General features: G+C 39.4%; 1 protein-coding gene across 1 annotated transcript in view; it reads right to left on the reverse strand.

Moving 5' to 3' along the window:
• The window catches only part of stau2 (staufen double-stranded RNA binding protein 2), a 104,561-nt gene that overhangs the window by 43,174 nt on the left and 42,742 nt on the right, over positions 1–18,645 (reverse strand). Inside the window, exons 9-12 of the mRNA XM_041969016.1 lie at positions 17,286–17,423; positions 12,075–12,203; positions 10,572–10,629; positions 924–1,279 (exon numbers count right to left, since the gene is read on the reverse strand). Coding sequence (XP_041824950.1) covers positions 924–1,279; positions 10,572–10,629; positions 12,075–12,203; positions 17,286–17,423 — 681 coding nt within the window. The remainder of the gene's footprint in view (positions 1–923; positions 1,280–10,571; positions 10,630–12,074; positions 12,204–17,285; positions 17,424–18,645) is intronic.

The raw sequence follows: 18,645 nt of genomic DNA on the forward strand, positions 1-18,645 counted from the left end.
GAGTCTGCATTGGTCCAGGACATTTATCTGCATGTGTAAAGCATTGCTGTTTATTTTTGCCAGTTAAAATACATCTTAACATCTTTTTAACAAACCCCTGATTGTCTATGTGCGAAAAACTCTTGTTAATAACCCCGTGCATAAAGTGTAAAATGTGTTAAGCAGCCTCACCTTTTTCTCTGGTGCGCTCATTCTCTTGTAATTTTCTGATCCTGCAGAGAGGGGAATCTCAGGTGCAGGTTCATTTAAGTATTTAAATAGGACATGGACAGGCACTCCAACACGTGCGCTCAGTTCCACGTTGATTGGGATGTACAAAGGAAATGTGCTTGGACTCATGCGTGGGTCAGATTCATACATTTGGATTTTTCAATCTGTGGGGACACGCTGAAGAAACATTTTTTTTGGCTAAAGGTTTTTCTGAACTGGACTATTGGGACCAATAAAGTCAACAATATCAACAAGTGAATTACCTTTACGCTGCCTCAATAGTGTTATGTTTGTTAAAGCTGACTGCACTTGCTGTGCTTACTATATGATAAAATCCTTTGCACTGATCAAATCACAAGAACCTCAGCTTTTCAGTAACAACGGGGGAATATTGAAGAGGATATTGGCACATTTTTGCAGGGCACTACCCACATATTTATCTGTGATGATCATTTCACAGAAGTTATCCCTTAAGTTACACCTTGTAAAAGTGACAATTCAGGCTTTTCAATGATTTAAAATCCATCACCATTTAGTATAGATAGGAGAATCATCAACCAAACATAAGTTTCTTTACTTCTCTGTGCTAAGTTTATGTCTATCTAATCTAAATAATGTAAATACGTCAAGATTATTTTTATAAATCTCAGCAAGAGATTTCATGAGTGCAGTGAAATGTAAAGCAGGACTGTGTCCACTTCTTTGCCTCTTACCTGGAAACCCTGGATACGAGCCAGGTAGTCCAGCTGCTGTGCTGGCTGCACCGAGACGCCACAGGCTAGGTTTTTCCCCTTCATGGGTAGTGATGAATCGGTTGTGGGTGACTGACCATTAAGCAACAGTTCCCTGGCCATGGTGGCGGTAGGGCTGGGTGAGGAGGGTGAGCCGCTATAATATGGAGTATGCCCTGGAGGCAGAGGAGCAGAGCAGGGTCCCATGTCTTTGGATGTCATGTAGTTAACAGATCCTCCACTGCTGCCCCCAGGGCCTGGTGCACTGCCACTCTGCTTTCTACTGGCCTCCATCTCCTGATAGACGTCTGGGCTGAGGTGGAGCAGACCCTTCTGGGCTGGAGGGGTATCATTGGATTATGATAACAGAAAGAGGAGAGAAAAAAAATAATCGTCAGTCACTTTAAGACATTACTAGGGGGTAATTGTGCATGATTGTTCCTAACTGTGTTACTTAGTGTGTGTAAAAATGTGTGTGTGTGTTCCTAAACTGGCATTCAATTCCCTATCCCAGTTGACAGCTTCTTGTGGCTTGGCATGTCCAGATGCTATCAAAGAGTCTGCTGGGAAACACACACAGCCTCTTTCTTTTTCACTCCCAAACACAAACAGAGAGACACAAACGGAGAATCTACCAATATCAACAGAGTGTCTATGACTTCATCTTTGATGGGAAACAGCAGTGTCAGCTAAGCGGCACCCTGTTCCACTTATAACAGCTCAAGAACAGACCCAACAGAACCCAAAAGCAGGTTCTTGGTGATACTGCATTTCAGTGGCTTAAAAAAAAAATCTAGAGAGACGAAGATGTGAAGATGAAGTTTGTTTATTGTCTGACCAGCTTTTCCCAAACAGGATGCAGCTCAGTCTAGTTTAGCAAAACATCACTCCAAAACTATGCTCCAATCCAGACTATTTGGATACATTTCTCTGTTTATGTTGGCAACTCTGGACATCACTGATCTGAAATAGTCCTGACAGGCTGAAGTGGGACATGACAACGCTTCAGTAGTTTGGTCACATATTTGAGGGTGAAAGGGAAGACATGAGGCATAAAAAAGAAGGAAAGAACAGCAGAAATTTGTCGGAAAAGAAGGATAAAAGACAAGGATGAGCTGGGAGCCAGTTACGATGGAAGAGGATGTGAGGATGAGTGGATGTGAAACCCATGCGGAGCCTCCAAGCCCAGCCAAGGTCACCGGAGACCGGAAGACCAGCTGTCTGTGTGTCTGTGCATATGTCTGAGAGCTCGTTTGTGTGTGCATATGGACTAACAGCTGGGAGAAAGTGCGGGAGTGAACACATGACTGACAGGCCACTTCCTGTTTCAGTTAACATTTGCCATCACACACGCGCGGTTTGCACACTGGTAACTTGCTCCAGTCTATGGTTTCTGGGAACCTGCTGACAGCATTTCCCATTATGAACAAAGAGGTTTGAGCTCTTTTCCAAAAGAACAAAATAGCTGAAGGAAACAGCAACAAAATCCAAGGTTTATTACTCATACTACAACAAAAAAAACCCTGCCAGCTATGACACAACTGCAAGCCCCCCCTCCTAAACATGATGACAACTATAATTTTAATTTACACAAGTAAAACTTGCAGGCATGTGCATTCTGAATAATGCACTATAAAAGTAAAAAGTTTTAGCCAACATGACATCAGTAGTGGACAAAGAATATTAAAAGAGGTTGTAGTCAATGTAATCCATGCCTGAGTGCCTGAGTGTGCATGTGAGGATGTTTGCATGTGATTGAGTACTTGAAGCTGGTGTCAGATGGTGAGCGTGAGAGCAAGAAAGCCTGAGAAAGGAAAGCAAGGGAGAGTGAATAAGTAAGAGTGGTGGAGTGTATATCTGCGTGATGTTGAGACAGTGATTGTGAAATTGTGTACATGAAGCAGGAGTGAGTTGGGAGAAAGGGGAGAGAAGCAGAGGCAGGAGAAGGGAATGAAAGAAGCAAGGGGAGAGAGTGTGTTTGTGGTGCTGGTTCCAGGCAGTTGCAGAGGGGGTCCCGCCCAGACTCGGTGTCCGGTGGGCCAGGGGAGCGCTGGAGGGAAGCCAGAGCCAAGCATGAGACTGATCGAAAACAGATAGGGCCGGAGCCCGTCGCTATAAATCACCAGAGTAGAGCAAGACCTTTACATAGCGCGCACATGCACACAATGCACAAACACACATGCACACACACACATATGAGCAGCAGGAAATGAAATGTGGCAACTCAAGTGAAAAGCCCTGCTGAAATACCCACGGGAAAAAAGGGAGAAAATCACTCTTACTTCTTTTTTTTTTTTTCTTTGTGCTTTCTATTTTATGGTCCCTTCCTGTCTCTAAGCCACCCTGTTTGTTGTAGCAATGTCTTCCACAGCTTACACAGGCCAAAGGACACACACAAAGTTTGAGAAAAAAAAAAATCAAAGAAAAAAAAGATGAGCGACTGAATTTAAAAAGGAAAATATGTACAGCCTTTGGCACATGTTCCTATATTTCTTACTTTGGCAAAAATTTAGGCAAAAATATTAAGAGAGAGCCTCCAGACTGCAAACATTTTGCGCCTATTGCTCAACAAAATTTTAAAATTATTGTGCCAACATTTCCAAATGTGCCCTCTGTTCGTCATCTTTTTATATCTTGTCAGTGGTGTGAGAATCAGTGCTTCATTATCAAATAATATATTTATCAGTAATGCAGTTAAAGTGGAAAATATACAGTAGTGTTGCTGCGCTCTCAGTCCAATAGTAATAAGTGTTCTTAAGACTTAATCAGTCCTAAAAGTGTTTCATAAGCCATATTTATTCTGCAAAAAAACAGGATTCTGTTGTTGGTGCCAGAGAGAAGTGACAATAAACAAATTATCTAATTTTATTCTGTGAAAAAACACATCATGAATATAATCTTTAAAAGGCAAAGCAGGGCAAATTTATTTCTATAGCACATTTCATGTACAAGACAATTGAAAGTGCTTTACCTAAAACATTAAAAGCATTACAGTGGGGTGCAAGAAGCAATAACAAGTACATTAAAAACAGACATTACAAGAAATAAAAGAAAATAAATAAAAACAGAAAGAGAGAGAGAGAGAAAAGACCTACATAGATAAAAAAAAACTAAATAAAGTTTCAGTGAGGAATTAAGAACAAAGATGCACTGCTAACGGAAAACTTAAGTAAAAAATGAAAGAATGGAAAAAGTGATTCATAAATGTGAATAAAACTTGAGAGAAATGACAACTCAACAAAAGAAGGTTGGATTTGGTCTGTAAGTTGGCTAGTACGTAAACTATGAAGAGCGGCCCAGCCTATAGATACCATATAGTCTGCTTAGAAGACAAGCTGCTGCATGTTGGACCAGGAGCAGATGATTTAATGCCTTCCTGAGAGATGCTTCTCAAGTGATAACAGGGATGTCTACAATATTCCTTGTCACAAGGGCTTCAAAGTACAGATTAATTTAAAACATAAAAAAGGTTGACATGCTCACTACAAGAATCAGTCAGCATATTTTCTAAACAGTTAATAGGAGGATACATTTACTGGTCACTTTATTAGGTACACTTTGCTACCACCCGGTTGGACCTCCTTTTAAGTTCAGAAAAGCATTAATTCTCCATGGCATAAATTTAACAAGGTGTTGGAAATATTAGGTTTTGCTCCATATTGACAAGACAACATCACACAGCTGCACATCCATGATGAGAATCTCCTGTTCCACCACATCCCAAAGCTGCTCTACTGGATTGAGATCTGGTGACTGTGGAGGCCGTTGGTGTACAGTAAACTCATTGTTGTATTCAAGAAACCAGTTTGAGATGATTTCAGCTTTCTGATATAGTGCATTATCCTGCTGGAAGTAGCCATCAGGAGATGATACTGTGGTCTTAAAGGGATGGACATGGTCAGCAACAATACTCAGGTAGGCTGTGGTGTTGAAATAATGCTCAGATTAGTATTAGGAGGCCAAAAGTGTGCCAAGAAAATATCCTCCACATCAGCTTGAACCTGCAAGGCAGGATGGATCTATGCTTTCACATTATTTATGCCAAATTCTGACCCTATCATCCTAATGGTGCATGGTCATCAGACCAGGCAACTTTTTCCAGTCTCTATGGTCCAATTTTGCTGAGTCTGTGTGAATTGTTGCCTCAGTTTCCTGTTATTAATCAACAGGAGTGGCACTCGGTGTGGTCTTCTCCATATCTGCCTCAATATTCAATGTCTTGTATATTCAGAGATGGTATACCTTGGCTGTAACCAGTGGTTAATGGAGTTGCTGTTGCCTTTCTACCATCTCAAACCAGTCTGCCCATTCTACTTTGACATCAGCAATGGAATTTTATCCAAGCTACTGCTTCTCACTTATTTTCCCTTGTTTACATTATTCTCTGTAAACCCCAGAAATGTGAGAATATCCCAGTAGATTAGCAGTTTATGAAATACTCAGACCAGTCTGTCTGGCTTCAACAATTGTTGACAACAAGTGTAACTGGGAGGTAACTTGTGTATCACCTGTTACTCAGAACACAAAGATCATCCTTGAGTTTGACGAGTTCTGCTTGTTTTGAGTACAAATTTTCACCATGTGAATTATAAAAACAACCTTGCTATAACAACCAGTCATCAGATATTGCTATATGAAAAAAAAAACAGTAATACTATACTTTTGTTAACTTATAAGGGAGAATTCAGGGAACAGCTTCTGTGTATGACCTGCCAACAGCTGGATAAATAATTAGCTCAAAATATGTAATCATGCATGGATGTTTTATTCCAGCCACAGTGTTTGTTATTTTTTAACCTGTTTTCCAAAATAATGATAATTAAAAAAAAAAAAAAAATCTGAACAAAGGACAAATCAGAAACATCTTCCATTCAGCAATCACAGGCACACACACCCTCACACAGCAAACTGAAACCAGCTGTATTTGTTTGAATGAGCTGCAAATGGTGTTTATGCAGTAAACATTATTCAGACATTAGCGTTGTGTGGGTGTTGTGCAAGTTAGGGTGCTTTAAAGAGCTGATTAACAGATAGTTAAGCCTCATGCTGAGTGTGACAAACTAAGCGGGAATGGCACTGGACCAAAGGCACGCTCTAAGCCAACAATAGGAGTAAGCACCAAATAAGGAAGACCTTGTTTCCCCAAGAGGCTCTGCTCTGGAGGTATTAGGCAATTCCTGAAGCTTAAGCTACCATAGAAACCACAACCACCAAAACACTGCATCCCAAAAAATAATCATCCATCTCTAAACATAATTTAGATTAAATATCAGAAAACTGGGGATAAATCATGGATGTGAGAGCTGTATAAGTTGTGGCAGTGGCTGAGGTCTCATCTGGATTCTGTATATCAAGTACGAAGTGGGAACAAGTTTGAGGAATTACTTTCTTCATTTTCTGTGCAGCTCAACATGAGAGAGCTGAAACATCACATCCATTCTGCTCTCAAGAGTGAGGCTGCATACTCTGCGTCAGAGCGCCGAGCTCTGCCAAAAGCCTCCATAAGGCCAAAGTGACGGAGCATTTGAATCTAATAGGGTTATCTGCTTGTTTTCCACTCTGCTGCTCGACATCTCAGACAGTTGATTTGTCCCCAGAACAGCTCCTTCTCAAGCTGCTGGTATCAGGGGTGAAACAGCTTTTTTTTTAATCAATGTAAAAAACCAGCACTGATCAAATTCAAATATTACAATATGAGCTAATCTGCTGCTTTGAGACCATAATCATGATTTTTTTTTTTTTTTTTTTGCACAACTTGTTTCACCTGTAATGAATTATAACCTGCTGATCTTCTGTACCAGGTGGAGATATTAGAAGAATGTCAGTGCTTCCAGATTTTAGAGACCAAGGAAACATGTAAAAATAGCTTGCAATGACCTGAAACAGCCTCTGGCTGTAGTGAAAAAAATGCTTTTTAATAGTTATTCCCCCCAATTTTTCTTTTATTTTGCATTCACACACGCTGGCCAACTATGAAAAATCAACATACAGCTGACAACGACCAGCTGCTCTTCAAAGTCGCATTCTTGCACTTTTCTGTAAACGGTCCATCGAGACCTACCCCCCTTTTATACTATAAATAAAAGTTCTCTTAAAGCCATGTAAAGACTAACATAAATCTTAGTATTATTCTAAACTTTTTTCTTTTTTTCTAAATGAGGTTACTGTCTATTGTAAAGCCCCTCTTTCAGGTTTTCAGTTGAGGACAGAGGTTAACGTTAACAGAGGAGAAAATAGGTGTTTAGAACGGCAGGCTGGCTTATTTATGATCCCTCCATATTTCAAACATCTTCGTTCACCTCAGGGTCATAGTAATGACAAACCTCCTTGCTTGTATTCAGACTAGACCATCAGATGATGTATGGACAGAAATATTCTGGATTTACTTTTCACTCACTCCTTGCTGTTGTGTACTACAGATATATGTGGTATTGTGGTCCCTTTCTCTGCCTGTGCTACTGTTCAGGTAGAGTAAAAAGAAGGGGAACAGGCTAGTTGGTATGTTTAAAGCTTTGTGCTTTGCGCACCTGATTTTTCTTAATTAAGGTATTATAAAGTGACTGCATCCCTAAGCACTATTTCACAATGTTTTTCCCCTCTGACCTGTGAAGAGGACCAAAATACACTTAAAACTTCCCTACAACAAAAGTTTTTTTTGGCTTATTGGTGCAAAACAAATTAAACAAAAACACAAAAGTGGTTTAGCACCGCATTGACTGGCTACCCAGATAAGATGCAAAATCCCAGATAATTCTCAGGTATTAAAGGTAATTTGTGAGGAAAATCCCTTTTTATTCTCCAAAACATTCCTCTGGAATTTGTTTTATTGGTGCAGAGTAACCCGCTTAGTATGTGTTTAAAAAAAAAAAAAGTAAGTAAAGTGTTGCTGTGGAATCAGCAGTGTTAACAAGAGTCGTGTTCTCTGAAGCCGCATCAGCCTTGCTTTAAACAAGCTGCATGAAAAGAGCTACAGGCTATCCCTTCATTTGCAGGGAGGGTGATATCTTTTTCTGGGTGAGAGCAGATTAACAGATGAGGAGCTGATTAACATTCAAGCTTCATCGCACTTCACCGCACACTACTCAAGTGAGCACTTGGAGCCCTTCTGTGATTCTGCCAGAAGGACAACATGATCAGCAAACAGCAGACTCGTGACATTCTCATCCCGGCTACAACCTTATAAATCTTATTAAATATGACCAACAGGTGTGTAAAAATGGTGCCGCATTGCTGATTTCTAACACACAAGGCTTTTCCAGGGCTATGGAGTATGACCTCGTCAAGAGCAACTTACTTCTTTTCTTGGTCGAACTGGTGCACCTAATATTTTACAGGTCTCTGACTTTTAACTCCCTGAATGTCTGTTGGTGTCTTCTGTGTTCATTGCCCCCTTACCCGAACTCAGGGAAGAAAGACAGAGTGACAAAAAGCCAACTAAGGCCAGAGAAGGGGTCGGTTTTTGCCTCTGATTGACTCTAACTTGCAGCTGTACACCGTATTGTGTGTTGGTTTGAATTTGGGCCGGCACACATCCAGTACAAGAACTACACAGGTGAGAGTCGTGGAATTTGACAATGGAACTGCAATGAACTCTAAAACTTGGAATATTGTGAAATTTTCTCATTTGAGTGGGATATATTATTCCCAACAGTTTAAGAGTTTTTCACAGTGCCTGAGCCAAATGATGAAGAAAAGCTAGATAAGAGCTGAATGCATTTCAACTGCTGCAGCCCCCCCGCAATAAGTGTATTTTCAAAAGTAATGTTTTTTTTTATTCCCACTTCACATTTGTGCTTAAAATAAAGATAAACATTTTCCTAACCCCCATTATTATTCACAATAATTTAAATAACTATTATTGCATATGGATAACGATTAGCTATTAGCTATAATATTAGCTAGTAAACAATGTAAACAATTACATTGTAGAGATTCATTATAAATCAAAATCCTGGACAATTTTAGCCTGATTATTAGAAAATACAGCAGATCACTCAAGTTAACTAGATTAATCTTTTAAAGGCAAAGTTTCTTTCTAACCAATATGCACAACTGTCCCACCAACCCATGTCACTAACTCTTAAACAGTGGCACTAATGTGAATGTGTAAAAATACCTCTACAGAGAATAAATCCAAACTGAAGGATAACTTAATAAGATGATGTACAGATAAAACTTGCATCCCTTTTTTACACTGAAGTATTAATAGTAATGATTAAATAAGAGTTGAATTTTGTGTTGTATTCATGATGGAGATGAAATTACTAGTGGTGTTCCGATCGATCGGACACCGATCATTATCGGCCGATATCCGTAAAAAAGTATGTGATCGGTGTTCGCCGATCAATGCCTTTTGTTGCCGATCACAAAATCTGACCACCTATATTTCATACTCTGCAACCTGCAGAAGCGCTGCGGGCAGTGTCATAGCTCCCGCTTTCCTCCACAATTTGCATGCGCGCGGTTGCAAATCCAAAGCAAACATGTCTGCCGTGTGGAAGTTTTACACTGTGTGTGAGAGTGATGTAAAGTTTGCATCCTGCAACACGTGCAACGCAAAAGTACCTCGCGGGGGAAGTACGTCAAAATCCTTCAATAAAACGAATCTAATACGGCATTTAAAGAACAAACACTTGACGGAGTACGCTGAATTTTCGAGGCTCACTGCACAGAATGAAAGGAAGACGCTGGTGCAGCCAGAGCGCAGCTAACGCAGCCAACAGTTACCAACACTCGTCCGTATGAGCGTGACAGTCAAGCAAATAACCACAAAAATAATTCAGTTAATCGGCCTTGACGACCAACCGTTCTCAGTGGTGGAGGACGCCTCTTTTACTTGGCTTTTTTTTTTTAGCAATATTAAGATTTTGTTTTACTTTCTTATTTAGCCTTATGAGAGCCTTATGTGTTTTCAGTCTGTTAAAATATAGTACTACTGATTACTGAAAGATAGCGCATTGTACTATGTACATGTTATTGTCTAAATTAGGGGGATTTTATGGTTCCTTTTCCACATCAAATAGTCGGCAGTGCTTTTAAGAAAATTACAGCCAATCCATGTGATTATCGGTGATCGGCAGTGATCGGTGATCGGCAGTGATCGGCACTCATGGGTGATCGGTATCGGAATCGGCAACAAAAAACCTGATCGGAGCATCCCTAGAAATTACTTTAAAGCTCCCGTGTTTGTAAACTTTTATCTACTTTTGCTAACAGATGACATGTGGTAGATACTCAAATATCTTTCTTGATAAGGATCCTCATTTTATTAGTGTCTCTCTTCAGGATCAAGGGTATGTGTGTGCGCATGGGCACTTCAGCAGGCTTGTGTGTTAATCCTGAGTGAAAGACTACGTTTTTTGCACAGGAAGGCAGCGGGGGGACTCCCCGGAGGGCCTCTGTGTGCAGGCCCTGTAAGCCCATGTGAATGAGCCTGAATTCGCAGGCTCCCCACGAGGACGCACGGCCAATTAAGCTGACAGTCAGAAGCCCATTGACCAGTCACAGAGATTAAACGCCGGGCCATCTTGGTGGCTAAAACCACCTGCGGGATGGAGGGAGTGATGGAGAGCCAGAGAGGAGGAGGAGAAGGAAATGGTAATAGACACAGGGAGACGTGCCGATACTCACTGTTACTTGTCGCTTCGGTAAAAGACGCCTTTTGTCCGTTCCAGCCTTTGTTGTCCATCTGTAGCGATGCAGAGAGAAGGAGAAGAGGGGGGATGTAAGAGAGATGTCGATTCTCAAACAAACAGCTTCTTCACGCATGTCAGACAAGTTCCTTCCTACTGTTTGGTCCACAAAGAGACGAGCACTCACAAGAAGAGACGCTTAAGGAGCCTAGAGTCTCTTTAGGCTACTTAATTAGAGGCAGTTGCCAATGTTTAGTAAATAAAAAAAAAAGAAAAAAGATCCTTTTCAATGTGTTACTTCTACTGTGGTACAGATATTTGCCTTCTCAAACATGCACAATCACAAACACGCATGAAAAATAAATACTTTCTGATGTGTGGGACAGCTGAAGAAATGAAAAGGGTGTAAGCAAAAAGCACCCCACAGTCTCTTCACACCCTTGCACAGATCCAGCAGTGAGAATGCTTAGCAATGGAGCTCACAGGGAACAGAAAGAAGGGTGAAAAGAAAGGATGGAGTGATCTTGGGAAAAAAAACAAACAAAAAAAACCTTTTAAAAAAGTGATGGCGCTCAGGTTCATCTAAGGATGCAAATAAAAGTAGGCCACCCAAGTAAATCATACAGTTAAAGAAGAGGTGATGCCAATGTATCCACCACTAACACGACTGTCTAAATAATCTGCTTTCACATGATAGAAGACAAAACCTGAATGTTATCAGAGCTTGACTGTTAAAGACGAAGATCAAAGCAAAGGGAATTACTGACTGTACAACGGGAAGGGTTTTTAGTCTAAGTTGGGCTGAGAGAAATGGTCAGGGTGCCTGAATAATATATATGTAGCACCACACATCTAACTAATGAGCTGTCTGGGGGAACAACTGACATTCAACAGAAAGCTTGGTTATGTAACATCATCTCGATCTAATTCTGCTCTTATGAGCTTAAAATCCAATGAGGTGAAAAAAGATGATGGCGATCAATTGTTGCTTGCAAAACACGCTCGGTTCAGAGGATCTGAAGGCGTTATGCAACAGGTCAGCAGCACTCTGATTCGTCTGAATCTGGGAGTCGACTGAGTGTCAGTTTGTCTTCACAGGCTTGAAGAGATAAAACCTACTAAAGATGTTGGTTAGTTTCAATGTGTGTTTATCTTAAAAAAAAAAAAAAAAATCTATTTCCGTTTGATGAATATTTCTCTGAAACTTAACAAATGTGTCCCTTGGATTTGTTGTTTTGACTTCCAGTTGGTATACAGCTGAGCTTAATGTAAACTTTATTTCAATCAGTTTACGAAATTAATCAAAAGCTGCAAACTTTAACACTTCAGCTCTTTTCTCAGTGAAGTAGTGATAGTTATAAACTCGGTAGAAACAGCATATGCTTACAGTTATGCACTAGGATAAATAAATAGTTACAAATCATAACAGAGTGGGAGGTTTGTATATAAACTGGATATGAAATACACAAGTTGGCGTAAGCAGCAGCAGGAGGATTTGTACCTCTGTGGGGTTCTGAGAGACTGTGGAGGCCTTGTATCCCAGCTGGAGCAGCATCGCCTCGGCAGCGTTCCGCTTAGCCACCTTCTTGTTGGGTCCTGTCCCCGTGGCAACCTCATTGTTTACCTTCACCTACACGAATGCAAACACGTGCACAGAAACACATGACAAATGCACACCTTGACTACACAATTAACATGCTTTTCAGGTTAAAATTGACTGATTGATGGTTTTAGTTTAAAAAAAAAAAAAAAAAAACAAACAAAAAGTTTTCTCATGACTTTCTTCCAGCTTTTACACTTTTATCTTATTTTCTGCGCTTAGTCAGCCATGCAGTGTACTTCTACTAAAAGAATGTAAGTGAAGTGTTTGTTTTTCAGTAATCCCAAAACATTAAATCTGTCCACACAGAATGTAAGCAGAAATTTCCAAGAGCATATCAGACGTCGTTGTGTTATGCAAACAGACAATTATGCTGTACAAATAACTTTCTGGGAGCCAAAGCCTGTGAAGAGAAAGGCCTCAGCACACTTTTACAAAGTGTCCTGACAAGCTCAAGTACTATTGTGAATGTATAAAGTAGCTATCAGCATCTAATGAGAGCGAGTGACCCAATAAATAACTAAACAAACACAATCACACTCACATCAGGAATTAGAAGATGATCAGAAAGGCATCTTAAACAAGGTGGAAGCTTTTCTCTAACTAGTGATGTGTTCTGACAAAAGGCATGAAAACAGAGACTTATTTGAGCCCTGCTGCCCACCGAGGGTAACAATGTGGAAATTTTAGAAGACTAAGCGACCTGCACAAAGGAACACACACACTCATGGGGACTAATGTGTGTATCAAAGAGGCATGGAGAATAGGTTTGAGGCTGAATTACTGCCTGATGCTGAGAGAAGCTCTGTTCTTCGTATGAAAGAAGAGGATTACGGAAAGAGAGACAAAGAGGGAGAGTTTGACTGAGAGATGGACAGGGGAAGATGAATGGAAGCAAAGAAAGACAGTAAGTGCAGATGAAATGGTGTGCATGAATAAAAATGGGCCGTGCCAGCTTTGTTAGCTACTGGTCTCTGAAACAAAACAGCTAAATGGAGAAATATGTTATAGAGCGTTGTCCACCCATCATTGATTTTCATACTGCGCAGGAAATATGAAATAGGTTCTCCAATTTACAGAAACGTGCAAACATAAATGGAAAACAGTGTTTAGGGCAGAAATAGTTCATACAACCGGTTCAAAGTCAATATTTATATGAACATTTTTATTCTTCAACAATTCCTGTCATTTCTTTGAGTGGTTTTCAGGAATATTTCTTTCTCCAAGCTTCTTAAAGGATGTCAGCTCTTCTTTAGGTGGTGGCAGCCTTTAAGATGATCCCACGCTGCTTCAGTTTCATCCCTCTATAAAACCTGTTGCTACTGATTTTCAGTCCTTTTCTCTCCACCTCCCTTCCATAAAATGGCTTCGTGACTGCCACCCTTCCATGGATACATTTCTGATAAGGCTTCAGTGAACAGAAGATGGATCAACTTTAGGTCGAGATGCATCTCTTAGGTCCTCCATCAGGACTTTCCCATTGCTGAAGGACACAACTGTTCATGTGCTGAAGATCTTTTCTATTTTTCAGCTTTTCCAATTGTTCTTTTCTTCCTTACTGCACACCATGCTGTGACATGCCATTTTCTCAACATTTTTCGTGAATGGCTCTTTGAAAATCACCTTGTTGGTGCAAAAACACAATTTTATGCCTGTCAGACTGTGTTATCTTTAGCACTTCTTGCAGATGCGCCAAAAGGAGTAGAAACAATTATGTTTCACAATAGGCTGCTTGTAACAAAGAGCCTAAAGATACAATTAAAATAGGTTCTTTGCAAAATTCTCTGTTATGTTTAGAAACAACAATGGTTCATCTGTTGCGTTAGGTGCTGTCTTTATGCTTGAATGAGTCATAGATTTGTGTCCAGTGGTTCATCAAACAAAAAACGGGTTTCTGTGAAAATAAGGATCAGACTGAATGCGAGTGACAAAGCAGACAATAAAAAAAAAAGCCTTGAGAACTATTGTTCAAGATTACTTTGAAGGTTTAAAAGAACCTCTGACTCCTTGGAAGCAAAATATAAAGCAAAATCAACTAAACGTAGTTGATTTTGATTAAAATAATACACCAGCACTAGCAAAATCCAAACAGTAATGGCTGTATTTCAGGACAAAGAGCAGTTGTCTACCAACTGGAAAGCTGGTGGATTGATCCCTGCCTTCCCCAAACTATATACCATAGCCTCCTTGGACAAGACACTAAACCCCAAGTTGCCTCTGATGTGTCTATCAGGGTATTAATATGTGTGATAGATGAAAAAAGAACCTTTTTTTTTATTTTTCACATTACATTTTCTTCTAATTTTTCCACTTTTTTTCAGTATATAGTTACAGAACTTATGTATAAGTGTGTGTGTGATTGGGTGAATGTGACATGTAGTGTTTCAGCACTTTGAGTGTTCAAAATATGATCATCCTAGGATTCATTCACACCAGGATAGTCCCCTAGACTGGGTCTGATTGGGGATTCAGTTTAGTTGGAGGGGTAAAGTATTCTTCAGGAGTATTCAAACTAATCAAACATTTTGAAATAACGTATTATACTTTTTGCAAGAGGCGCGCTGCACCAAGAACTACTAAAGGAGAAGATGAGAGACACAAAGAAGAAGGAAACTCTTATCTATCGGTTAATGCAGAATAACTTTGGTTTCTAGTAAGCATCAGAACTAAGCGAATTTATCATTTTATTTTCAAAAATTTTCACAAATTCTTCCACGTTGGACTGCGAGCTGCCAATTGTCCCACATGCACTTAAGTTTTGGTTGTGTTTACACGCTATGGCGTTCGCTCAAACCACAATGTACTTTATTTTGTGGTCTGCTTAAAGTGGACCGAGACCAGACCAAGTCCACTTTTTTGACTGGAATCAGAATTCGTTTGCACAATTATAATCCCCCAAATGGACTAGGATTCGAATCTAAAAGGCTGGTGTGAATGGGCCTCAGAAAAGCGCTATATAATTACAGTCTATTTAATGTGATATGAAATCTTTCGTGACTATAATCCTGTCAGCTCCAGCTACCAGTTAAAACCATAGAAACATGTACTCTACATGTCAACATGTTTGAATTAACATAAAGACAAAACATGCTTTTTTTCCCCTTACTATCTAATTAAAATTTTGGGTCAATGTATGACCTGAAATATGCCGACAAACTGAATAAGCCAACTGTGTTATTCCTCCTCCGTACAACTCCGAACAACTCTGCTCTGTTTATTATATTAAAGATAAATGAATAGCTAAATTAAAGTTTAAGATTGCTGCTGCTGCAAGAGCACAACGTTTTATTCTGTCTTGGATAATGCCTCTTTACTACACAACATTCTTGTATCTTCCCGTGGTACGGAAAACAGACTATGTGCCGTCTTTACAAGCACCAACAGACAACTTGAATTGTAATGGTATAAAACAGTTGGCTGCTCCACTGAGGAAAAACAGGGCTGTAAAGATGGATGTGCATCTGTTCTGAGCTTTAACTGCACCAATAAAAATATATATTAAACAGAACATTTTGAGAGGTCCAGGGGGAGAAAGGGAGGATGAGAGACGAGAGAAAAAGGCAGCTGGGGTGAAAAAAAAAAAAAACATGATAACGTTGCACTGAGAAAATTCATTATTCATGATCAAATTGTAAAACAACATATTTAATAAAACAAACGAGCTCAGATTGAGCATACAAGCCTTTATATATAAAGAAAAGCAGGGTGCTACTGTGTAGTACGCAACCAAAGTGTGCCACTTAAAAAAAAAAAAAAAAGTTGTATAAACAGCAAAACAGGAAAAGACAGGTTGCTTTACTTCAACTTTTTACAGAGCAAAACTGGTAAGAGGCCCAGAAAGGGAATGGTTTTGTTTATAGACATAAGCAGGCAGTTGAACCAACTACACATGTGCAAGCGCCTTGGGACAAAGTGGAAAGGGTACGCTAATATTTTTATGGATCACAGTCCCAGAAAGAAATTGGGAAACTTGTATTTCACAGTGAAAAATAACTACGTAATGCTGCCTCTTTGCCAGAGGAGGAGGTTTATTTAGTTCTGCCACTTACCCACTGTCATTTCTAATATTAGTCCGAACAAAGTTACTGTATAAGCACCTCCACATCAGCTCATACTAGCCATTGCTTGATTAATGCATCAGGCCAAGATTCAGCAGATTACAGTTAAGCTGCTTTTCTTCCTGTTCATTTATAATCTCATGCTTTCACCCTCTTTAATCTTATATAATTTCAATTAGTCTGTTAGCTAAATCTTTGTTTAGTAACTTCTCTGTTGGAGCAGCATGTGAGTACTGACTTCAGCTTTTATAAATGCATTTTATAGTCTTTACAGTTTGTTTAAATAAACTGTAAAGACTATTGGTTCCATATGGTTGACATATGGACTTGTGTCTCAAGAGTGACAGTGCTTTAGTAACAGTATTGATTCAGAGTATAAAAAACAAAGAGGCAAATAAATATCTGCTATCTCTTCGATTCCACCTCGAACTAGTAAAAGGCATCCAATGATGAAAATGCTTTAAACTTAAGATGTGAGACATTTCATAGGAAAGTTCAGGGAGTTTAGAGTTAAAGTAGGCAGAAGTTTATTGTCTGCAAGTCAAGATGACCTAGTCCTGTTATCACTGGGCCGAGACAGCCAAGGCCTATCAGATAGGATATGACAATCTAGAGTGTAAACACTAAAGGTTGTCTAGACACAGATATCCTGACAATAATGAGTTGTGTATTCATTAATGCAGCCAACTGAGAAGAGTTTAGAGGCTGGAGCTGATGTTACATAGTGTCAACTATGTTGTGGATGTCCTCAATTTTTGTTTATTGTTCTATTATCAGAAATAGTCAATGTCAATGTCATAGGCATTTCATAACATAAAGTAAAGGTTCTATTTTTGCTTAAACTTATGATACGAAATATCCTATGACTGGCTGCTGTAACCATTATTCAGCAAAGCAACCAGATAACTTATCAGTGGATCTGGGTACATAATCCAGGCAAAGGATTCTTTACAAAAATTGTCAAATATTCCTTCAAAGTTCCTGGATCTTTAGGCATGTGAGCAGACAGTGGATTAGAGAAGTAAAGAGAATGTGAGACAAAAACACTTTTTACCTGCATGATGAATTCCCGACGTCGGGGCATTCCTCTCTCAGAGAGGAGCTGGTACTCAGGCTCCTTCTCCTTCTTCGCTTGCTGGATCTGGGCTAGGCGGCTGATGGGGTTCATGCCCTGACCGTAGTCTGGTCCTGTCTAGAAGTGGAAAAAAACAAGCAATAAAAAAAAAAAAAAAAAAACAGAAACATGATCAGTTCTTTTTTTCAAAAGAGAGGAAAAAAAGTTTTTTTTTTTTTTTTACCTGTTCAGGTAATATTGTACTTCTGTTATCCACCTGGCACTTGAACTACTGTGTGTACCTGGATAAACTAACCCTTAAAAATGGAGATTTTGCTCAGAGGTACAATGACACTGGTTTTTCATTTGGTCAGTCAACCCGAATTACAATACATTCATGACAGACTGAAAAGCAGCACGGCTGCTGCAGCCAAAACAGAAAGGAAATATGAGAGAAAACTGCTGATGACGTGAATAGGTCAATAAGTTCGTCAATGCCACTTCCACATTATTAAAACACAATTTACAGCTGTATGTTATTAAATAAGTGTGTTGGGAGTGTATGAGTGAGATACATGGAGAAGATTCATCAACTTTAGTTCTGTTAGATGCATCACTGGTTGTCTTTACACCAGATAAAGAACAATTACAAACGCAAGTCAAACCAGTCAGTGAATACATTGTACATGTTCAAGTTCATTTTCTGTCATCAAGACTGAATTTCTCCAGATATTTTATTTTAAAAAATATTTCGAGATAAATGTTGGTATGATTATGAACATACACACATTGTTTGATGCAGTTTGGTGAGTTTGACACACACCAACACTGTCATTATTCAGCAATTGTTGCAAAAAATAAAAGGAATTAAAAATTAGTTTCCGATCTTCAAAGGTTTATAGAAATGATCTTTAAAGTAATCAGTATGTTTTAGGCTACATAAGCATTCCCTTCTGAAGGCACATCTTGAATAAAGATAAAAATCAGTATTGGACTTATTACATTTTAATCGATTCAAATCGATAAAAAAATTTTTTAAACCCAGCCCTACTAATCAGTAAGGCTCACCAGTGAAAAAAAGCTTCAGTTTGCTTTGGAGCATGAAGATCAAACTCTGGACCAATGGAAAAGAGCCATGTGGTCTGATGAGTCCAGATTTATCATGTTCCAGAGTGATAGGACCACCAAGGTAAGAAGGGAGGCAGATGAAGTGTTGCACCTATCAGGCATAGTCCTTATCATAGTGCTATGATCTGAGGTTGTTGCGGTTGGTCAGGTCTAGGTTTAGCAACATTATGTACCCAAAGAATGAGGTCAGCTGACTACATTAACATACTGAATGACCAGGTTTTTCCACCAA

The sequence above is a fragment of the Melanotaenia boesemani genome, chromosome 18, assembly GCF_017639745.1.
Source record: "Melanotaenia boesemani isolate fMelBoe1 chromosome 18, fMelBoe1.pri, whole genome shotgun sequence".
In the NCBI taxonomy this organism is placed as follows: domain Eukaryota; kingdom Metazoa; phylum Chordata; class Actinopteri; order Atheriniformes; family Melanotaeniidae; genus Melanotaenia; species Melanotaenia boesemani.